At 34.4% G+C, this 23,143-nt stretch overlaps 1 protein-coding gene across 7 annotated transcripts in view; it reads right to left on the bottom strand.

The window, feature by feature from the left end:
* Lcorl (ligand dependent nuclear receptor corepressor like) overlaps nucleotides 1-23,143 on the bottom strand; it is a 198,884-nt gene that overhangs the window by 92,855 nt on the left and 82,886 nt on the right. For all 7 annotated transcript variants that reach the window (XM_023699359.1, XM_023699363.1, XM_023699353.1 and 4 more), the window contains exons 3-4: nucleotides 20,398-20,477; nucleotides 19,255-19,384 (exon numbers count right to left, since the gene is read on the bottom strand). In XM_023699359.1, coding sequence (XP_023555127.1) covers nucleotides 19,255-19,384; nucleotides 20,398-20,477 — 210 coding nt within the window. The remainder of the gene's footprint in view (nucleotides 1-19,254; nucleotides 19,385-20,397; nucleotides 20,478-23,143) is intronic.

Here is a 23,143-nt window from a genome sequence, read left to right as displayed (position 1 = left end):
TAAGCTGTTTTTTATTTCCCTCATTCCTCCTGTGTTTTGTAAGCATACAATATTTGTATTAGGAGCTTATTTATTCTTTCACTTATACAGGAGCAGTATTAAAACACAAATATTTATTCTATGGGCTATACTGCAATTCTATGGTCGGTTTGAGGCTCCAGTTGTTGCAACTTTGTTTCCCTCCTTTTTTGAACACTTATGGCAACACATGTGTTAGAGCACAAGTAACAAGAGTAGTGTTTCTATAAAAATTGCATTTCAAGTGATCTTGAAAAGTAAGAAACTGAAAATACTCTCAAAAGACAAAATTTCAACTTATCATAAAATAGTTGAGATGCTAGGCTGCTTCACTACTGTTATATAACTCAAGTGTTTTTTTCTTTTTTCACTAGGGTTCATCATCCATTAAACCACAGTACTGTGTATATAGAAAAATATCAAGCACAAAATAGCTGACCCAACAACATGCCAATCCTCTTATTTTTAAATACAATTCAGGTCTAATGAAGTATTTTAGTCTTTGGCTAGCTTCCTTAGCAGTTAACTTGGTCATAGATTAAGAGGGGGAAAAGGAAATACAATTTTTAAAATTGTGGATTATAGTTATAGATGGATTGCTTATAAGGGCAATCAAAATTTTCCTTATGCTTTAATTAAATACACTTTTAAATAAGTGAGGTGAGAGATTTGTCAACAGTAGTTTTATTTTAGATTTACCTAACAACTTTCTATTTATTGGTAACTAATGATAGGTACTAATTTTAAAGTATGTAATTAGTAAATGTGTGGTTTAGGTTATCATTTAAAGTACCATAAAAAGCACAAAAGCTTAAAGAGACCCAAAAAAAAAAAAAAAAAAAAAGTCAGACCTTAAAGCAAACAGAATCCCTAAGAAATTTTTCAAAGTCAAAACTTTATTTTCACAGTATCTGCTCTCATGCACATAAAATTCGTGACAGGAAAACTTAATGAATAATAATCATCAGTTTTCATTAAAAACACAAAAGAAATGTAATTTTGAAATATTTTATAGGGAAAAATTTTAAGACATCAGAATATACAGCAACTATGACAGTAAATGTTGACTAGGATACTACTTTTGTATCAGCTTTTAAATAGACTCCTTTATTGGCTTACTCCTGAACTGTATTTCTGTATATGGTATACTAAAATTTGTTAGGTATCCGCTATTCCAAAAATCAGATCCATGCAAATAGTTAACAAGCATTTTTTAAAATCTCATTTTTCTGCACACAAGTTGTGAGGCAAGTCTTCTGTATTTATCTGTAGGTTCCACACTCACAAATTCAACCAACTGAAGATCAATTGTATTGTGGGAGCAAAACTGTACTAATCACGTATAGTACAATTTTTCTTGGATTATTATTCTATTAAGTAATAAAGTTTAACACTATTTACATAGCATTTATCTTGCAACATATATTCAAAATAAAATCTACAAATGATTTAAAATAGAAGGTTCCTTTCATAAGTGCGAACAAGATCTAGAGATGCAGGGAAGAGGAAGGAGAAAAGGAAAATAATAGACAGGAGGATGTCTATAGGTTACATGCAAATACTATGTCATTATACGTAAGAGATTTGAGCATCCAAGGATATTTGAATCTATCTTAGAATAGAACCAATCCCATGGATATGAAGGGATGACTATGTATCACATACTGAAGAGTATCTTTTATAAGATTTTTCTTTTATAGCTTTGACTAAAATTTCACTCAAAACAGAAATTCATAAAAGCTGAAAGCAGCATCTAAAATAGGTAAAAGTAAAAAAAATGACTTTATAGAGTAAAAATTATCCTTAATATATAAGTAGCACTTAAAATGGTTTATATCATCTAAAGTCTAAAATCTCATAATACATTGTGTATTATGAAACTCATTTATTTTTTATTTTTTATATTTTAGGGAAGGGTCTACAGGGTGTTCAGGGTCTCACTACTAGATCAGACTTGTAGTGATTTGCCTGTTTACAGCCTCCCAAGAGCTGGGATTATAGGCATCACCACCACACCCAGTCTCAATTGCCCTCTCAGCATGCCCTGGGGGTAGGACTGGCACAGCCAGATGGGGATTGAAACCCAGGCCCCTGCGCCTGCTTGCGGGCACTTTAATCCACTGAGCTATCTGGCAGCACTGAAACTCATTTTTTAAGCATGGGGATTTCGCTCTATATGCAGAGATGGTTGAAGTACATAAGCTTACACAGAAACCAAAAGCTATCAAAAGAACAGTAAACACATTCATCTCCTTTCTCGTGGGTCTTACAGAGTACACTGTGGCCTAACAGAGTACAGACAGATGCCCACACGACACAGATTTGTACTTACTGTCATACTTTTTTTTTGGCAAGTTGCGTAAAATTCATATTTTATACTACATTTGTAACAGTTTAGGAACTCTAAAAAGAAAACTCACTTTTATCAAGTGGCACTTAAAAGAAAAATGGAAAAAGCATAAAAAAGATAAAACATTTCTGTCTTAAAAGTCAATTAGAATTCATAAAAGAAAAATTAAGAGTAAAAACTATTATTTTTTTATGTTATATTAAATTACATGTAAGTATAGTAGGATTTCAGTGTGTCTCTGCTGTTGATACTAAGCAGCAAAACAAAAGGTCTTTCAAGTAGGAATGGGTTTGTTCTTAAAATAAAACTAGTAATGAAATACATAGAGTGCCATAGTAAAGAAAATATAAACAGTCATGTTCTCAACTAAAAGTTTATATTTAAAGGGGGTTATGGAAGTGGGAGATTCTTATACTCAAGAAGCACTTAGTACTAGTCAGTCAAATTGAGATATGGTCTGTTTATATGAGGAATCTATAATGGACAGGCTTTTCAAATCTTCAGATTTTCTGGGACATGAGAAAGGAAAATTTTATTTGATATTTACTGAGCAAAAATTCATGTGCTAAATACTAGAAAAAAGTGACAGTAGCCCTAGAGGAAAAGTATCTAACAGCTCAGGAAAGGGGAATGTGGAAGTAGAAGTCAAGATGACATGATTAAAGTTTCTATGTTATTTATACATGTAGCCATCTTTGAAATTCTGAGAGAGTTATAGTTGGAAGAAAACAAACTTAAAGTAGACAAAAATGAAAACCTGAAAAATTGGGCTGGTGAGATGGCTCAGTGGTCTAAAGCACCTACCTAGAACAAGCTAAGCTAAAGCACAGAGACCACGGTTCAATCCCCCAGCACCACATGCTAGCCAGCCCCGCCCCCTGGTGGGCTGAGCTGGCCACACACACACACACACACACACACACACACACACACACAAATAAAATTTAAAAAAAAAAAACCTGAAAAATTAGGACTAATAACAGATTTTTCTGTGAGTAAAAAGCAAGAATTTAAAGCTTCAGATTATCCAGGGAGTGTGCATAAAATTAAAAGGTTGAGTAAAGAGAACAGCACTTAAAAGCTGAAAGAAAGAATAAGAAATCTCACTTTAGCCCCACTTATACCTATCCTCCTTCATATGAATGAAAAAGAGGAGGAAAGGAAACAATGCTTAGAGTAAAAGATAATTGAAAACGGTGCAGTGAAAGCCAAAAGAAAAAGTCCCAAGAGAGAAGTGATCCACAAAGTCAGGAAGCTCATGGGCAGAGATGGTGTTTGAAATTAAAGGACACAGAGGTATAGGCTTGTAGAGGAGGAAACTGGCTCATGTATCCCAAGTCTCTTTATACCAGTCTAATCTCCTTTCTTGGGGATTTAGTTTCTGGGTAGTGAGCACCATTAAAACAAACAATCACTTCACCTAACAACTCCACTGACTCTTAAACTTTTATATACTTGATTTATTTGGGCATGCTCATTTTCTATTGCTATTTTTGTCTTTTCACAACTTGTACTATAGACATGGAAGAGGCCAGGTCCATTCCCTCCCTGCTCTAGTGGTGCTAAGAATGGGCAGTAAAGGACTTAGATCTGGCCAAGGGAATGATTTCTCTTAGGACTTGAAAAAAATATGTTAAGGAAGAATAAACCTCAGGCTATGCAGATTACTTATAACACATCCTTGTTTGAGCTTCCTCTATATTCCTAGATTCCTTTTTACATGCCAAGCTTGGTCCAACAGCTTCTCAACAATTTTGAGAACCCTTATTCAAGAGCCTTCCAGTAACTCCCTTTCTCCTTAACTACTATGTAAAATTAGTAACTTTGAATAAAGAACTTTATTCAAAGGACCTATTCATTATTCTTCGCTTTTCCTCCTAGGAAAATTCTGCTCAATTGTTTACTGTAAAGCCTTTTCTTGGACTAATATAGTTTTTTCTAGCTCTCACTTCAATTAAGATTATGAGGATGGATCCTTCCTTCCTTCCTTCCCTCCTTTATTCCCCTCCCTTCCCCTCCCTTCCTCCTTCCTTTCTTTTGTATTTTTACCAAAATTTCTCAAACATTTAGAAAAAATTACAATGCATTGTAGTATATCTTTAGGCAGTGATTCAGTGAAAGTTTTAAGGAAGTCTAGAAAGACTTGAAAAATTTAAAAGCTACAAACTACGTATGTGATGATCAACTGGAGCAATTTCTGCTCATAGAGAGCCTATAGATTTCTCAGCAAAATAAAAAAACTGACAAGAAATGTTTAAATCACCAAACATATTTTCAGTATTTAGGAAAAAGATACAGGAAGCCGATGCTTTAAGTTTATGGTGTATGAGGAAATGGCACCTCCAATTTTGTTTCAGACAAAAAAGTGCTGGATGACAGCATGATGTCCAAACATAGCCCAAACACTGCTATTTAAATGGAAATTGCAAAGAGAACACTAAAGGACAGCCTTTTGTTGTGAAAAACTTCACAACACTGTGAAAACTTCAATATCCTCAAGATAATGTTAAAGAGGTTTGTTTTATATAGAAATGGATGTAAAGGAGGTAGTCCAGGGCCTGGCAAGCACAAGGGCCACATGAAGAATGAGAATATGTGTGTGTGTGTGTGTGGGGGGGTTGGACAAGAATCCTGGGCACACAGTGCCAGCCCTGAAACTGGGCATGGTGGCGCACACCTGTAATCCCTCAGCTGGGGAGGCTGAGGCAGGAGATCACTATGAGTCTAAGCTGCAGAGCAAGACCCTGTACCAAATAAAAAAGATTAGGAAAAAAAAAAAGAGGCAATCATGATAAAGCTTATATAAAGTTGGAAAATCTTCCATATTAGGCTGTCCTAATAAAAATAAACACTCACATATACTGTTTCTTGTTTGTTTTTTTTTAACCTATCATTAAATGTCAAGGCTCCTGCAGGCAACAGAGGTATCACAGACTTCAAATTTATTACTATGGAATATCTGATGGAGTGCTAATGCATTTGATACTTTCATTTAAATCTTATGCTTTATGAAAGAGTTGTGATAAGGAAATATTGTAAGTGAGCTAGGTTTGGATACACCTATCACAATAATCAATTCTTGTTTAAGAAAGGATCTTGTTATGTACTTCAGGCTGGTTTTGAACTCACTTGTATAGCCCAGGCTGGCCTTGAACTCATGGCAAACCTTCTGCTTTGAGTGCATGGATAATGGGAATGGGCCACCACACCCAGCTACCACAACAATTAAATGGAGTATAAAAGAACCTGCCATTATGTTTTGTAAGCTTCAAGAGTTACAGAAAATATTGACCACAGAGCAAAAGCCTTACATCCTTTGGAGGCTGGATTTAATGAGGTCAATAATGAAAATATGAAAGAGCCATAACCAACACAAAGTGTAAGAAAAAATTTCAATTAGATGCTTACAGTTAGCTAAGTAAAGATGAAGTCACAAACTAATTTTTGTGACACAAAATCTTTAAAAGAAATTTTAGATTTTGAAGTTGAAATAGTTATTGTTGCAAATGATTTTTATCATGACATAAAAAGACGTCATATTAAAAATTAAGACGGCAAACAGAGTCTTAGGTAATAATAAATGAAAAATTTAAATAGTTTATCTGTTTTGAAGTGGATTTTTTTTTCCTCTTTTCTTTCATGGCTTCAGCTGATGGCTCAGAGCTTATTCCATGGCTTCAGCATGAAGGGACCTTTGGTATTTACTACACTTCGTTAGTTCACCAGTTTTCTATCACATTATTCACAACAAACATCAGGAAGAACTATGTCAAGCCTCACCTTTCTTATCACCAAATTTCAGTCAAGTAACTCTCCAACCCTTAAAATCATTGAAACATTTTATATTGCCTTATTTATTTTTCTGAGAACTACTGGCAATCATTATCATTTGTTTACAATTTATTACATATTCCTTATAGTTAAGCCATTTAACTGCTCTTTTTTTCATAGGTAAAGGAACAGAGACAAATAATCCTTAACATCTTCCCACTGGCAAGAATAACCCATAGGACAAATGTTGTCCCACTGGTGGGTACAAAGTCTGGTGGGTACAAAATCTCCATCAGTTTTATCAGTCAAGATTTTTACTAGTAATACTAATAGTACATATTGGATGAAATGAATTTAGTTGCTTGAATCTGAATCATTACTGTCTAAATATAAATATTCATACCAAGTAAAAGTATTTCAATAAGCAACAAATTCATTTATTTTGTTAATTTATATTTGTGAATTTCTTTAAAACATTTTATACATTAAGAAGGTAGAGTGCACAAAATGTCAAAATACATTTGCTTTTTGTTGCAGCCACAGAAAAATCCAGTTTTTCAGGTAATTTTCAAAAAATTCTCTACATTATTTGTGTGTATTTCTTGCTGATCTTAAGTTTTTAGAAGTGAATGTTCATTTGAGTAATTTCTTCCTCTTTTTTTTTTTTTTTTTTTTGACTGGCTCAGCCCACCTTGACAGCGGGGCTGGTATGGCATGTGGCGCTGGGGATTGAACTGCAGTCCCCTACGTCTGCCTAAGCTTGCCTAAGCAGGTGCTTTAGACTGCTGAGCTCTCTCACCAGCCCCATCTCTAAATTTTAACATGGAAATATTATAAGTACCCCTTGCTAGTGTATATAATATATATTTTCAACTGCTATATAACAAATTTGGTGTATTACAATTTTTTATAGCATTTTACTGTTTTCCTTAAGGAACCATAATATGATGATATCTGGTCTGCTAAATCATGCCTTTTCTTACTGTAATCAAAGATGAGATTTTATGTTTTCGGGTTTCCTATCAGTTGTACATGTATGACTTTTATAAGCTGTTAATTAACATAAGTCAGTCCCTTTAACAAATTTTACACCTAGAACAATATGATTTGACCACATTTTTGCTCTGTCTTTGTTTATTGCAAAACTTTTTAATCTGGCTGGATTATGCTGAAAAAAAAAAAGTTTCTTTTTGTGAAAGTCCTGGTGCTAGCGGTAATATGTGCATATATGTGTGATATTCAGTAAGCATTCACTAATTTCGAAACAACATAAGAATGCTTGTGCATTCGAGGGTTTGCACTTTTCTCATCACAGACATGTAAGCCCACAGGCATAACTACTAGTAAACATGATTTATGTAATTTTATGCTGTATTCATACAATTTTCCTTTGATGCACTGGTCAAAACACAGACATCTTGGCCATAACAACACTTTCACCTAACACTACATTTTTTGCAGGCTATACTGCATTCTTGGATAATGAATAATTATCCAAGATAACTGGATAACTAATAATTTGGATAACTAATAATTTCTTCTATGATTTTCTAAATTGGATAATTTCTTCTATGATTTTCTAAATTTATTCAAGGATTCTTCAATCTAAATGAAAAACACTTCAAAATAGACAAAAGAAAAGACCACATTCCATGGCATTCTTTATATATCTGTTGGTATACTTACTATTTTCAGACCAATAAAATCTACTATCTGCTAATGATACTAGCCTCATAATAATAATACACCTATTAGAATTTTCATGTCACTAATTATAACAGATTCCCAGCACTGGTGTTTTTCCTTTTGCAATAACCATATTATATGGCATATCTATTTGTTTCTTTAATTGTAATTCTGAGGATATTATCAGATATGAACAATTCATTCAATGCAAAAAGATCACTGCAACTAATATTTCTTAAAAGTTTTACATTTTGCCTTTCCACATGCTCTGGTTCCACTGCATTTCCTTCTATTACTGGCTGCCATTCTTCCTCTTTATTGTCTATATTGTGATCCAAATTCACACTATATTTCTTGAATTACTGGCCATAAGATTACATTCATCTTTTTTTTTTTTTTTTTTTTGGTACTGGAGAGAAAACTCGGGACTGTGCTCTTGCCAGGCAGGCACTTATGATGCTGAGCTATTTCCCTGGCCCTTACATTCATCTAACTCTGACTCATTTTCACTTGAACAGTAATAGATAGGTTGTGACCTTTTCCTCTGAAAAGATATTAATACAGATTCATCTAATGAATCATCCATTTTATGGATTTGAAATGTCAATGGGAAAAATTTTTGCAAAACTTAAATACCCTTAAAATTGAAAAGCAAACAAATTATAATACATAAATTATATATTACTTACAAAAGAAAATGCCAAGCAAAAGTGAGAAAAACCACAAAGGAAAAAAAAATAATAAAAGAAAAAAATTTCCATTGAGCCTAACATAATGTATTTTTTTCTTCAGTGACAGATTATTTTCCTTTTTTAAAAATTTTATTTTATTAAGAAACAAATATCAATGAGTTTCAAAACTGATTAATAGGACAGTTTCAATAATTAATATTGTACACTGTTATCTTCTTAGCGGTTATCCACAGTACAAGATGCAGACAGAATATCTTGTCCAAACACTATTAGTACAAATTAGCCTAACATAATCTAGGTATCAGATAACAATGACTGTTTTTGTTTTAGCATTTTATATTAAGAAAAGGGCATACACAGGTTAGCTACATATCAGATGACCAAATGCAAATCAAAGGCACCTGGCAGAGACATAGGCATCATGGCTCTGCGGTCAATGTTATCCCTTTTCTGCTTTAAAATGCTGTTATATAGAGTAATCCTTACAAATATTCTGTACAACTGAAAAATGAAAATGGCAATCACCTCCCACATGACTAATCAGTAATCCAGAAAAATTGGTATTACTTTAATTGCTAAAATGTACTTCCCTTAAATTCTTTTTAGTTTGCCACTTGAAATTTTTACCCTTTGCTCAAATTTAATCTATCTTTCATAAAACTGCGAGCACCACCTCCACTGCAGCATTCTGCATGCTCCTCTCTACCTGCTGTCGCTATGGCTCTCTCTCTCTATATGTATAGTTACGTGCACCTACTTTGTGTGTATGCATATGCCACAAATAAAATTTACTGTTCATCATCTCCTTGGTCTCACTAAAATACAAATGTTTATAAGGACAGGGATCTTTGTTGAATTAATGACTAGAAGTGGATCAGAAATTTATTTTGCAAAGCCATGTGGACTTGCTTTGCTTAGGAGGAAACCATGCTTGGGGAAAGGAATATTTTAGAAGTAAATTCGTATTCTCCTACAGATGACAAAGTGATATGACTGGGTAGTTTATGAGTTACTCAACAAGGTTAGAATACTAAAGTTTCACGAAAAGCTATGTTATAGGGTCAAGATGTGATATGTACACAAATTTCCCATGATGAATGTATTACGTATCATAAACATTTGCTAGTAAAAAGAAAAAAAATAAAGAAAACTGTAAGGTAATACTAAGCAGCCTTGGTGCTTCTGTTAACTTCTACATAAAAAGTGTTCCTTACTGTCTAGTACTACATATAGATGACAGCACATAATCTAGTTGGTTAAGTGTTAATTTCACTGTCTGCCACATTACAGACAGTATAACAAAGAAAATTACCCAAGGACATGGTCATTCAAAACACAGAGTCCAAAATAGAGTTATGTCTTTTTTTCCCTGTGTTTTCCATTTTTCAAATTTGGTACAGGGTCTCACTATGGAGCTTGGACTCATAGTGATCTTCCTGTTTTCATCCTCCCCAGCGCTGGGATTACAGACTGTGCCACCACGCCTGGCCTCCTCTGCCAGCTCAGCATGCCCCAGGGGCGGGAATAGCGTGGCATGTGGGACTGAGGATCGAACCCTGGTCCCTGTGCTTGCCAAAGCAGGCACTTAGTCTGCTGATCTATCAACCAGCCCTAGAATTATCTTTTTAAATAATGAAACCAACACTTTTCATGTACTGGATTGTATTTTTTCCAATAAATTAGAATATGAAAATAAATTATATGAAATAAAGAACCATATAATAATAAATGAAAGAACCAATTTCAAAATATTTACTTTAAAAGATATTAGGATGCTGGGTATGGTAGTCCCAATAATCCCAGCATTTGGGAGGCTGAGGCAGGCAAATCACTGAGTTTGAGACCAGCCTGGGCTACATAGTGAGATTCTGTCTCATAAAACAAACAAAAAAAATTAGGGCTATGTAAACCACTGAAAGAATGAGTAAACATTACTCATTACTGAAAGAAATGCAGAAAGCACTTACACTGTAGTATTTTGGTCTGACACGCACAGCTATGATCTAATCAGTCACAGAAGTGATTAATCTCTCCTAATATGCTTTCTATGTATTACACTGTTGACAGACCTTTAATATTGGTTCTTAAGTACTGCTAAACTTATGTTCAGGTCATGAAATGTCAGGAGTAAGCATCAACCAAAAAAAATCTGTCTTCTCTTGGGGGTGCGGGGGTTGTACATCTCCATTTATATGCTGGGTAGTTTTAACATGTCAGATGTAATCGTGAATTTGTCTTTACATCTGAAGATTGAGGAAATGTGTCTGGTTATCAAACTGAAAAGGGATAGATTCTGATTGTGTCAACTTGAATAAGAAATATCCAACTAAAGTGGATCAGCATAGTTTGGGTGTGACTGAAGGGGTTAACTGAAGACAGAAGACACACCCTGGGTGCTAAGTACCAGCAACTAAATGGCTTGTCATCTAAATGGAGCAAAAGGGAAATGCAGAAGAAAGGCTTGCTTTTGTTTCTTTGGAGCGGCTCCAGTCTTCACCTTCACCTTCTGTTTCTTTGCTTCCAGTACAAATCCTTCAGCCTTCCATTGCAGCCTCTTCAGCCTCACATTGGACACTACAATGAGCTCCAGACCTTCAACTGGAGGTTTCAGATCTCCAGTCCACAGTTCAGCTTGTATATTCTTACATATTTATGTATTTTGCATTGAATCCGTTTCTCTAAACCTACTGACTGATAGTAGCTATGAGTAACACTGAAAAAATCCTGTGGATAGGCAATCAAGATTTTAAAACATTGCTTTTGATTTTTAAAACATTCATTTTTTTCAAAAAGGTTTAAATGCACTGTTAACATACTGAGAACTAATTATGCCAATTGCTATTCTATGTAGTAGGGATATATCAAAACAGACAAAAATCTCTTGCGAATTCTTCTATTCTAAAAGAGGCAGATGAACAGATTTTAAAAGGGTAACAGGGAGAATAAAACATATAAAGTAGAAACAAACAAAAGAGGGGGCCAGGAAGATGGCTCAGTAGGATAAGCGCTTGCCTGGCACAAGGGCCTAAATTCAATCCCCAGTTCCACCCAAAAAAAAAAAGAAAAGAAAAAAAAAAAAAAAGAATGAGTGAATGAGTTACCACAAATAGAATGGTTAGGGCACAGCATGACTAGGATAGAAGTAATATTTGATGACATGAAGTAGTGAATAATGCTCACTCGTGGAAACAGGATTTCAGGCAGGGGTAAGAGCATGTTACCTCTCATCAAGAGATGAGGATAAGGACTGCACATTTGCAGGAAAGCAAATGGCAGTGTATCTTCAAAAGAAAGAACAGTAGACATTGTTCAGAGAAGAGATGATTAGTTTGCAGACAGTGCTAGGAAGATTTTATTTTAAGTGATGTGCAAAGCAAGGAAAAGGTTTTTGGGAAAAATAATCTGTCATGGAGAGGGAAAAGTAGAAACTGAAAGACCATATAGGATCCTCTCTCATATTATAAACCAGACATGCTGGGCCTTAGATTAGGTAGTTAGCAATGGAAATGATGACACAGTCAGATTTAGGAATGATTTGAATGTAGAGGCTGGGTGACAGGTTGGATGTGGGGTATAAAGGACAATGAGAAATCAAGAAAGGCAACACAAGTGATACTTTTTCTAAGACAGGAAAAACTGAAGTAGAGGAAGCGATTAAAATCAAATATCCTGTTTTAAAGAGGTAATTCTGACATTTTAACAAACAATATGAAGTAGGTAGGTAGAAATAAGATAAAGTGGAGGGAAGGTCAGGATTACATTTAATATTTAGGTAGTAGCATATACATGATAATCAAAGTCCATGGGCTGAATGAGACCACCAAGTGAATAAAGGTATATTGTGAAAAGAAGACAGTTGAAGACCAACTCCTCCAACTCTTTAACATTTCAAGATCAAGAAACAGAGAACCAGCAAGAAGCAATGTGAAGAAAGCATTTATGGAAAGGGAAAAATAAAACCAGAATGACGTAATTTCCCCAAGCCAATAAAAGACAGCCATTAGCACTTTCAAATGATGCTAGATGGCTGAATAAGATGGGACACTTTCAAAATAGTAAGATGAAAACACCAATGAAATTGAAAACAAAATTTAGTGGTGTGGAAGGGGAGAAAGTCTAGGGAGGGCTGAAAAAAATAAGAGTACAAATGGTAAAAAAAAAATGCAAAGACAAATATTTATTAAAAATATACTGTATGTACCCTAGGTCCTTAAAATAGTTAAATAAAAGTTTCAATTCTTCACAGTGTTTATAATCTAGAAGGAGATACACAAAAAAGTAAATTAAATAATAGTTAATTGTGCTTAAAAATAAGGTGGGGGACCTTTTTGATTTTGGAGGCTTAAAGGAGAGATACAAACTACCTATAAGATGGGAAATTGGCAAGTTAAGTCTGACTTAGAAAGTCACCATGAACTGGTCAAATTTCAGCTCTTACATGGCAAATATGTAATAAATGGGAATTGGATTAAAATACAGGTAAGATTCTGAGAGGCAAAAAGAAAAAGTGTAACTTCATTACATGAATGCAAAGTGTTCACTGTAATCAGGCACAGTACTGGAAGTGAGTAAAGAAAAAAGTCATAAGAAGATGATGAAAAGCAGAGTAGTCAAAGGTTGCAATGAAGAAAGAAAGGAAAAAAAAAAAAAAAGAAAAAGCTTGGGCGTCTAGGACACTCCAAAGTTAGGACTTTTCTTTGCACACCTAAGGCCACCCACAGTGGTTCTGCAGCTGTCATCATGACACAGAATGAATATATTGAATTACATGGTAAATGCTATCAGTATGGCTTGGATTACCGTGAGAAAAAGAGAAAGAAGGAAAGTCGAGAGGCTCATGAACATTCACAGAAGGCAAAAAAAACATTGGACTGAAGGTTAAGCTCTACCATGAACAGCGCCATGCTAAGAAAACACAAATGAAGAAGACTATCAAGATGTATAAAAGGAGAAACACCAAACAAAAGAATGAGGAAAAAACTCCCCAAGGAGCAGGACCTGCCTACCTGCTGGACAGAGAGGGACAGTCTCCTGCCAAAGTACTTTCCAACATGATTAAACAGAAACGAAAAGAAATGGCAGGAATATGGGAAGTTCCTTTGCCCAAAGTTCATCCCCAAGGAGAAACAGAAGTATTAAAAGTTATTTGAACTGGAAAGAGAAAAAAGCATGGAAGAGGAAGCTTACTTAAGTCTGCTTTGTTGGAGATGGCTTTACAAGAAAACCACCTAAATATGAAAGATTCATTAGGCCAATGGACTTACGCTTTAAGAAGGCCCATGTAACACATCCTGAACTGAAAGCTACCTTTTGCCTGCCAATACTTGGTGTGAAAAAGAATCCTTCATCACCACTGCATACAACTTTGGGTGCTATTACCAAAGGAACAGTGATTGAAGTGACCATGAACAAGTTGGGCCTTGTGACACAAGGAGGCAAGGTTATCTGGGGTAAATAGGCCCAGGTCACCAACAATCCTGAAAATGATGGATGCATCAGTGCAGTCTTACTAATTTGACAGTGTTTCATACAAGAACTTCTTACACTTATTGAAGACTACAGACCGGTCAGGAAAACCATAACTTGAATACTGCTGAACAACTCTCATGACATTAATCAAGAAAACTATTTATTAAATTATAAAAACATTAAAATTGCCCAGTTTTACACACACACGAAAAAGGAATGGAAGTATTGGATTATGATGGTAGTATGAAAACGCCTGGGTGAAATTAGATATGGTGGGGAGTAAAGGTCCAAGGGTGTTCATGGAAAAGGTAGAGTAGAACAGAGAAAAACACTGGACATAAAAAGACAAGTAACAGAGAGCAGGTATTAAATATAACAGCTATATAAAATTTAAAGTTGCCATATGAACTCTGATAATATATTTGGAAGGAAGAAAGTAAAAAAAATTGGTTAGAGTCTGCAACACAGCAATACTGAACGCACTCAGGGCTTTGAATGAAGAGGGCAAATAAATGCCTGGAAAGCCACTCCAGATCTTGGAGGGTGCCTGTCAGTTTTATCTCTGCTACATAAAACAAGTAATTAAAAATAATGAACAAATGAGATAGATGCAGAAATATCCTCTGCAATACACAGGTTTCAATAATAGCATAAAGTATAGGAAAAGACATAGATTTTGCTAAAGAAAGATCATAAATTCCTGAAGACACAGTAGAGACAATATGGACATTTTTAGAGGGGCAGGAGACTGGGTCCAATGAGGGGAATAAAACGTCTATAGCATATAAGAAACAGTGATACTCTTGGAAGTTTTCTTTTAATCCTTTCTAATCTCTTTTGGCTAATGCTGCAAGTGAAAATGTGATCTTATCAGAAATGCAAAAAGTTTTAAATCTATTTCCAGTCTTGAGTATTCTTAGAATTTGATTAGTATCTCATACGTATATGGTAAAACAAACTGAAAAGTTTTCATCAATACTCCAGAACTCAATTCATAAGTGTGTGAATCATTTAAGCCACACACATAGTTCTAAACAAATTTTACAATAGTTTTAAAAGATATACTCACAGAGCTGGGGACATAGCTTATTTGAGTTCAATTCCAGATACAAAAAAGAAAAGAAAAAGGTATACCCACAAAAGAGAAATTCAAAGTATGAACACAATAGTATTACAAATGAAAAGTGTGGAAGGCAACATTAAGGTCTGAACAAATCCTATCGAATTTATACTCCCATTTAATGATATCTACATATTTAGAGAAAAGCAAACTAAAAGATTAACACTGTCTACTTCTACTATTTCATCATTAGACAGTGAACTGAATTAATATTTATTTAATTCTATAGCATAATGTTTAAACATTAATAATTTAACAGGAGGAAAAAAGCCTGTTTTCAGAAAAAGGATGGAAAGGTTTATACTTAAAGCCTATCTAGCAATTTAAGAGGAAAGTGTTGATTAATAGGAATTTTAAAATAACTCCATCAAAATCTTTGGTGAAAGAAAAAAAAGACTTTGTCAGAAATACTAGTTACCTGACTGCTAAGGGTATAGAGAAGTAAAATATAAAGAAAAAAAAATGGACAAAGAACAGTTTCACTTTATCATGTATTTAGTGTACATATCTGTCAAATTCAGTCAAGGTCAACAGCTTTAATTTAAAAATAAAAGCGAGGGGCTGGTGAGATGGCTCAGTGGTCTAAAGCACCTACTTAGAACAAACTTAGCAAAGCAAAGGGACCGCGGTTCAATCCCCCAGCACCACATGCCAGCTAGGGCTGCCCCCTGGTGGGCTGAGCTGGCCACACACACACACAAACACACATAAATAAAAAACTAAAAAAAAAATTAAAAGCGAGACATTTTCCTGAATTATAAACCAGTTACTTACACATGTAGGTGAAAGAGAAGGTAAAGCTAAAAGCCAAAATAAACTAGTCTGCACTTCACTGAGATAATTGTGTAAAGACATTTTATATTCACAGCCCTATACTCATCTACATTCAAAACATATGATTGATATGCATACTATATATTGTAATCCTTAAGCACAATGTAAGAGAAGTATACTACATGTACATGCTAAATAATTCACTTCTTTAAAAAGCACGAAATACTAACATCCCAAATATTTAGAGAAACTAAAGATACAGTTTATCTTAGTACTATCTCATTCAATAATTGGAAAAACTGAAAGATAAGTAGAGTATCATAGTATGATAATTCATTCAAAAATACGTAGTGAGGACATATACATCCTAGATACTGAGAATTCTGCAATAAACAAAGTGAAATCCCTATTAAAGAGATTTCATTCTATTTTAGTACTCTTATTATTTTAGGGTTAATTTTGAAACATTTCCTCAAGTACAACATACACAAATCTAGCTAAAATTTTACAGAACATTTTCCCGTTTTATATATTCAACCCTGAGAGAGTATTTTCTGACTAATTATAATGAATTGTTTGAACTGTATTTAAACATCTTTCATTCCAAAGGGTAAGGCCAGGGACATTCCAAAACTCTACTATTAAATACTGCTCTATGGGAGCTAATCACTAAAAAGAAACATGTAACAGTTCAAGTAGAGAGAAAAAAAGAAAGAAAGAAAAAAAGAAAGAAAGAAAGAAATCCAGCCAGCCAGCCATAAGAAACATCATCTCACATTTCTCTATTTTGCCTACTCCAAATAATGTAATTCTTATCCTGGGCTGTAAATAGTGGAGAATGGGAACTGTCTTCTACTTAGTATTAAAAAAAAAAAAAAAATGTGGTTTTCCTTATGTAGAACACCTTTTATATTAATGTCTTCCTGAAATGTTTGTAAAACAGATTTAAAAGACACACTGTACAATCTAATTTCACTAAACTTCATTGCCCTGACCAGTTAAAAGGACAATCACAATGCCTACTTCTTAATATTATTTTGAAGTTAAATGAGGTAAGGCATAAAAAAGGTTTTAGTGCTTAATCATTCCTAGTGATAGCAGCAATCATCTTTATTCCAGGTATGAGCATTCATAATAACAATAGCTTATAATTATCATCAGCCCAATCTCAACAATCGTATGTTTGGAAACACAATAAAGAAGCTACAACAGGAAATCAAAAGATTTCTTCATCCAAAATTACTAAATATGACTGAATTTGGGGAAATTTCAGAAAGCAAAACCTTCATTAACAAGATGCTTTATCAATATTTTATCTGCTACTCCAAAGATTTAGAATATTTTGTCTTTTAAAATATTTCTTGCTTCTTATTTCAGAGTAGAATGGAGTAGCGTTTGACTAGAATTAAAAAGATAAAAAACAAACCAGGTAATGGAGCTAAGATCACTGAAGCCCTATCCTGGGCAAATCATATTGGAATTCTCTAAAATGATTCTATTTAAAGGAAATAAACAACTTTTTTTTTAAATAAAAGAAGATAAAGGCCTGGGGATATGAGTAATGATAAGGCACCTGCCTAGCATGCAAGGGACCCTAGGTTTAATCCCCTGCACCACACACAAGCATGCACGCATGCACAAATGTGTGCACACGGGCATGAAAACCCCACGTAACCTAATGGAAAGCTCTTTATGTTTTAACTAAATCTAGAAAGTAAAGATGAACTATATCTAAAGGAATGAACAAAGCCCTGAAATACAGTAAAAACATCAACAGGAATCTTTACTTTAAAAAGCTCTTTAAACTTCAAAGAATTGTGAAGAAACCAAGAAATCTTCAAGTGGAGAGGTCGCTAAATATCCAGTAACACTCACCCAACCATTGGTAGGAGATCTCTTGGACACCCAGATGCTTGAATCAGCTGAAATAGTACCAAGTTTTTACTGATTACTCTTAACAGGGAAACGGCGCAAGGCTAACTCCATACTATCAAAAATTAAAGGAAATTATTATTGAAAATTCTAGTTACTACTATTAAAAACAATTAAGAGAAAAGGAGACTGAGGAATGAGTTGTAAGGTAAATGAAGCTTACTATGTGCCTATGTGAAAATGTGTGTATTTCCTCCAGTTTACTTAGTCATATAAGTCTGAAACATACAGTGACAGAATAAAAATTCTCTAACTTAATGTTTTAACATCCTAAACTGTGTGTGTAAGATGTTTTTGACTAGTTCACAAATTGAAGGTTTTGAAGAAAAAATTTGTTTTAAAAGACAGTGAAAACTTCCCAACACTGAGTACTTTAGTAACACATAGGAAAAACTTCAGTCTCTTGTACTTAAAAAATACTTAACTGTAGGCCTTTGAATTACAGTAATGATTCTATTCAGAGGACTCATACATTTCAACACATGAAAGAGTTCATATTCCTTAACACTAAAAAAAAAAAAAAAGATTCTCAAAAGTGAAGAGTATTTTCCACATTACTGATTAATACATGAAAGTTATCAATTTAATAGAAAATATTTGATGGTATTTAATTTTAAAGAATAGTCACCACTTATATGAGGATGTAATATGTTCTTAATCTCAGAAATTGAAGGATAGTATTATGCTCCCTAAGAGAAACCATGCTTACTCCAAAATCTATAGGGTAGAAAAAAAAAAAGGACATTGTACTGCTATACAAAGCTAAAAACAAAAAGTGTGAGATTCCATTTTTCCCCCAAGTAACTCAAATAGTATAAAAATCATTCTGACCTATTGGATGTATATCAAGAGAACAAGTAAAACGAAGTGAATTTGTTTTCAACAGTTTAGGTAGACAAGCAAAAAACTTAATGTCAAGAAAGGACATGCAAGCTAAAAAAAAAAAATCACTGAATTAATATGCCAGCAAACATACCGCAACATGGCTGATATTTAATTGTAGGGATAAGTTTCTGATATAATACACCTGTAACTTATAAACATCCAACAGTTGAACCCGTGAGAATAGCAATAAAATAAGGAAATCCAGAAACATAAAAATATTTTAAAGGGTACCCATGGTAAAGGAGGGAAATGTATGATGAGGTCAGCAAGAGCGTTAACAACAGTATATCAAAAAGGAATACCTAAATCCAAGACTAGCACTACACTGACTTGGAACCCTACTGTTCCTAAAACTATGGCCAAAAAGTAAAGATACAGAATAAATTAAGAATACAGTAGGGATTGATATATAAAAACACTCAATTGATATATACAAGACTTGTCTGAGCAAAAACTCAAACTTGATTTATATAAGCAAAATTCTTGTCTGAGAAAATCTTCAAACATTTAAATTATCTATTGTAAAATTTAAAGGACAGAGCATACCAGCGTATTACCTTTCTTTCGAAAGAGTGCATTTAGGTAACTTTCTGCTTGGCATTCAATCTTATCAGTGTTGGACTGGCCCTGAGATGACAGCTCCTCTGTTGGTGTTGACTGTGAAGAATCAAGAGATGGTATACAATCCTAAAATTATAAAAAGTGTAACATACAAATTACTTTATAAACAAAATTTCTTAAATACTGCACAAATTATTTCACTAAATTCCCATTTTTGCTACCTTTTCAATTATACCAGATTATATCAAAGAAACATAAAAGTTTGGAGAAGTCAGGAGAAAAATTAAGCTCTGAAAGAGGTCCCAAGTCCCCTACTCCTTAGTGAAACCAAAATATATGGCTGAACAAACTGACTATATGGTATGCTAGTACTGTAATCCCATCGGAGTTTTAATAACAAAGCAGATATGTTTATCCAGTAATATGAACTAGATCAGTACAGATTTTTCAAGTTCTCATTTCTTCATAGTTCTTCTCATAACAGTGGATAAGAAACCAAGGTATACTACCATACAAGATGCTGGTTGTATAGTTTACATCTTGTATCCAGTAGGTATTCACTATATTTCACCATTTATACAGGATAAGCCAAAAGATATGAAGAATAAGTGAAAGATTAAAAACAAGAAGCACGGAGCCGGGGAGATAGCTCAGTAGAATAAGCGCTTGCCTGGCAAGCGCAGGGTCCTGAGTTCAATCTCCGGTTCTGCAAAAATAAAAAGAAAGAAAGAAAGAAAGAAAGAAAGAAAGAAAGAAAGAAAGAAAGAAAGAAAGAAAGAAAGAAAACTAGAAGCACATTGTTCCCTTACTGGAGATTTCTAAGAAATCAGATCATAGGGTGGTTTCAGCCGAAGCTAGGCCTCTAATCTCACCCTATATACCTATATACCAAAATGACCTCAAGTAAATTCACAAGCCAGGGAATAAAAAAGATGAATAATATAGGGTTTTCACCTGCAAATAAAACTAAACATTGGAATTTCAGTATAAATTCTGATATATTCTTTTCATCTAGCAAAATCAAGTATTTAAACTTTTCACCGTGAGTCACAATTTTTCAGGACAAATTAAGTGAAAAAAAGAAGTCTGCTACAACTGTGCAATTAGCTTAAAAATAATTTCATGGCACTAAAACTTACACTGACTGCTTCTCTTTGTAGGTTACAAAATGAACATTTTTCATCCATAGACCAGTCAGTCAGCTCTTCTGGTTCACAGTCTTTAAAAAAGGGAAAAATATTCATTAAACACACTAACTTCATTATAACCAATAAAAATTCCCACTCTTTATAGCAATGGCAAAAGGACAAAAACAAAATAAACCAAAAAGTGTTAACTAGCAGGAAGTGGAGGAGTCTAACTTTAATGCCATAGAGACAGCCACATGAACACTGTGATTTTACTCTAACATGAAACGAAGCAGTAAGAACAATGAGCTGGTCATAATTGAACAATTTAACAACAGGGTTGTAAAGTAGCACCTAATTTTCTAGAATATTCAATTTATTGTCTGTCGAGTGATTTTATTATTATTTCATAGAAAAGGAAATCAGAACAGAGAAGGTGATAAGGGGAGGAAAGGCTTAAATTTTTTACACCACAAAAAACAACAAAGGGAAACAACCCGCTCAGGCCCCCCTCTCTCGGACAGGAGCTTTCTTTCCCTCAATGAATATATTCTGCTCATAAAACAACAACAAAACAAACAAACAACCAAACCCCAAAAAACAACATAAAATAGAAAAATGAAAGAAAGGAGCAGGCAAGCCCCATAGATTTGACAAGATAGAAAGATATCTAAAAAATCAAGTAGTCATGAACAAAAGTCAGATTAGATACTTACTACATTTTCAAAACTTTAAATAGAGTTAATAGTAAAAATCTGGTAAACAAATAAGATACATTACTCAATACAAAGCAGGGATTTTTTTTCAAAAGTGATTACTTATAATCCAACACTTGTAATGTATTAGAAAATTTCTGGAAAACAAAAGGCAGTCTCTAAAATTTTTGAAAGTATAACAATACTGTCATTCTAACTATAAGTGGTAGAGACCCTACTTTTCAGATTATCCCTGCAGAAGAATATTACTCCAATTTCCCAAAATAAATTTATATTCGTAACCTCAAGTGCAAAATCATTATCATCTGAGGCAGTTACACTGTGACTAATTTGAAAAACTGGTGTACCACAGAAATTTTCTCTCATGCTTTTGAAATACACAATTCAGTTGAATATATTCCTCTGCTAAACAGAAACAAAGCTTGTTTTCAAAGATAGTGAATAAAAGTACTAGTTAGGACTCTTCTGTATTAATCCAAATTTACAGAATAGGTCATTTGTTGATAGTATAAAAAAATGCAGTGCCATCTCCATTTTGGCAATGGTGTACAAATATTACTGATATTTACATAGATTTGGTAAGGGTGAGAAATGGGACCACAAAATCTACAACAGAGTAACAGAAAGAGAACTATACTTGAAGTCTCTGAGAGTCTGGAACAAAAACACACTATGTAGTCAAAACCAATTTAAGCCACAATGGTTTCTATTTTAGTTGCCTTATGTGTAAAACGAGGGCCACAGTACATAACTCATTTGCACATCTAATGAAAAAATATGAAAATTTATGTTATAAAGTATAAATTACAATGTAGCTGGGCATGCAGCCCACGCCTGTGATTCCAGCACTCTGGAAGACTGAGGCAGGAGGGTTCAAATCTCAAGCCCAGCTTGAGCAACTTTGCAATTTATCAAGACCTTGTCTCAAAGTAAACTATATAGAAGAGCTGGAGATAAAGGCTGACACAAAGGCTCTTGATTCAGCCTACAGTTCCATAACACCTAACTAAACCATAATGTATAGGTATTAACAAGGTAAAACTACTACGTTATTATTTTTTACCCTATTTAGGGGTTTTTTGGGGGGAGTATTTTTAAGGAAGGGTCTACAGAGTGTTCAGGGTCTAATTACTGGATTGGACTCCTAGTGACCTGCCTGTTTACAGCCTCCCAAAAGCCAGGATTACAGGCATGTGCCACCACACCCAGTCTCAAATGCCATCTCAGCACACCCCGGGGGCAGAGCTGGCACAGCAGGCTCAAGTATTGAACCCCAGGCCCCCGTGCCTGTTTGCAGGTGCTTTGATCCACTGAGCTATTTGGCCAGCCCTTAGTGTATGTTTTTAATATGATTTGCAGAAGACATAATTTTAGTGGAATATTTGCTTATAAAATTGGTTACTTTCTGGGCTGCAGAGATAGCTCAGTCTATATGCCTGCCTAGGTATGTGCAAGTACCCAGGTTCAATCCTTGGTACCACATGCCATGCTGGCCCCACTTTGGGCACGCTGAGCTGGCCACCAAGACTGGAAAAGGTAGCACATGTCTATAATCCCAGCATTGGGGAGGCTGAGACAGGAGGATCACTATGAGTCTGAGCTGCATAGTGAGACCCTGTAGCAAATACATTTAAAAAAAAAAAAAAAAAAGGTTACTTTCCTATAAACAACCAATCAAACTTTAAGTGATCTATACAATTAAGAAGCAGGTTCCTATAGAACTGTAGATCAGTACGCTTATGTTATTTTAAACCTTTTATTCCCTTAACAGAATTGCACATACACATTCCTGGAACACAGGATTATGAAGTGTCTATTACTAGGAAAGTGGAGCTCTCTGACCAATGGAAGGAATGAAGAAGTTATAGTATACTGTGCAAGCTGTGACTTCAATAGGCAGGACATATTTCCCCAGTTCACTTTTTCTTTCCCCGCTCAACATGACTCCTTCAGGCAGGAATCATGTGGAGAAGCTATGAGTCACACCTATAGTTTGAAGACCAGCTAGCTCAGACCACCTGTGCTATACAGAGTTTGGAGTT

The sequence above is a fragment of the Octodon degus genome, unplaced genomic scaffold (assembly GCF_000260255.1).
Source record: "Octodon degus isolate 3935 unplaced genomic scaffold, OctDeg1.0 scaffold00006, whole genome shotgun sequence".
Lineage (NCBI taxonomy): Eukaryota > Metazoa > Chordata > Mammalia > Rodentia > Octodontidae > Octodon > Octodon degus.
The sequence above is the reverse complement of the archived record's forward strand: the minus strand, read 5'-3'. Positions and strand labels throughout refer to the sequence as shown.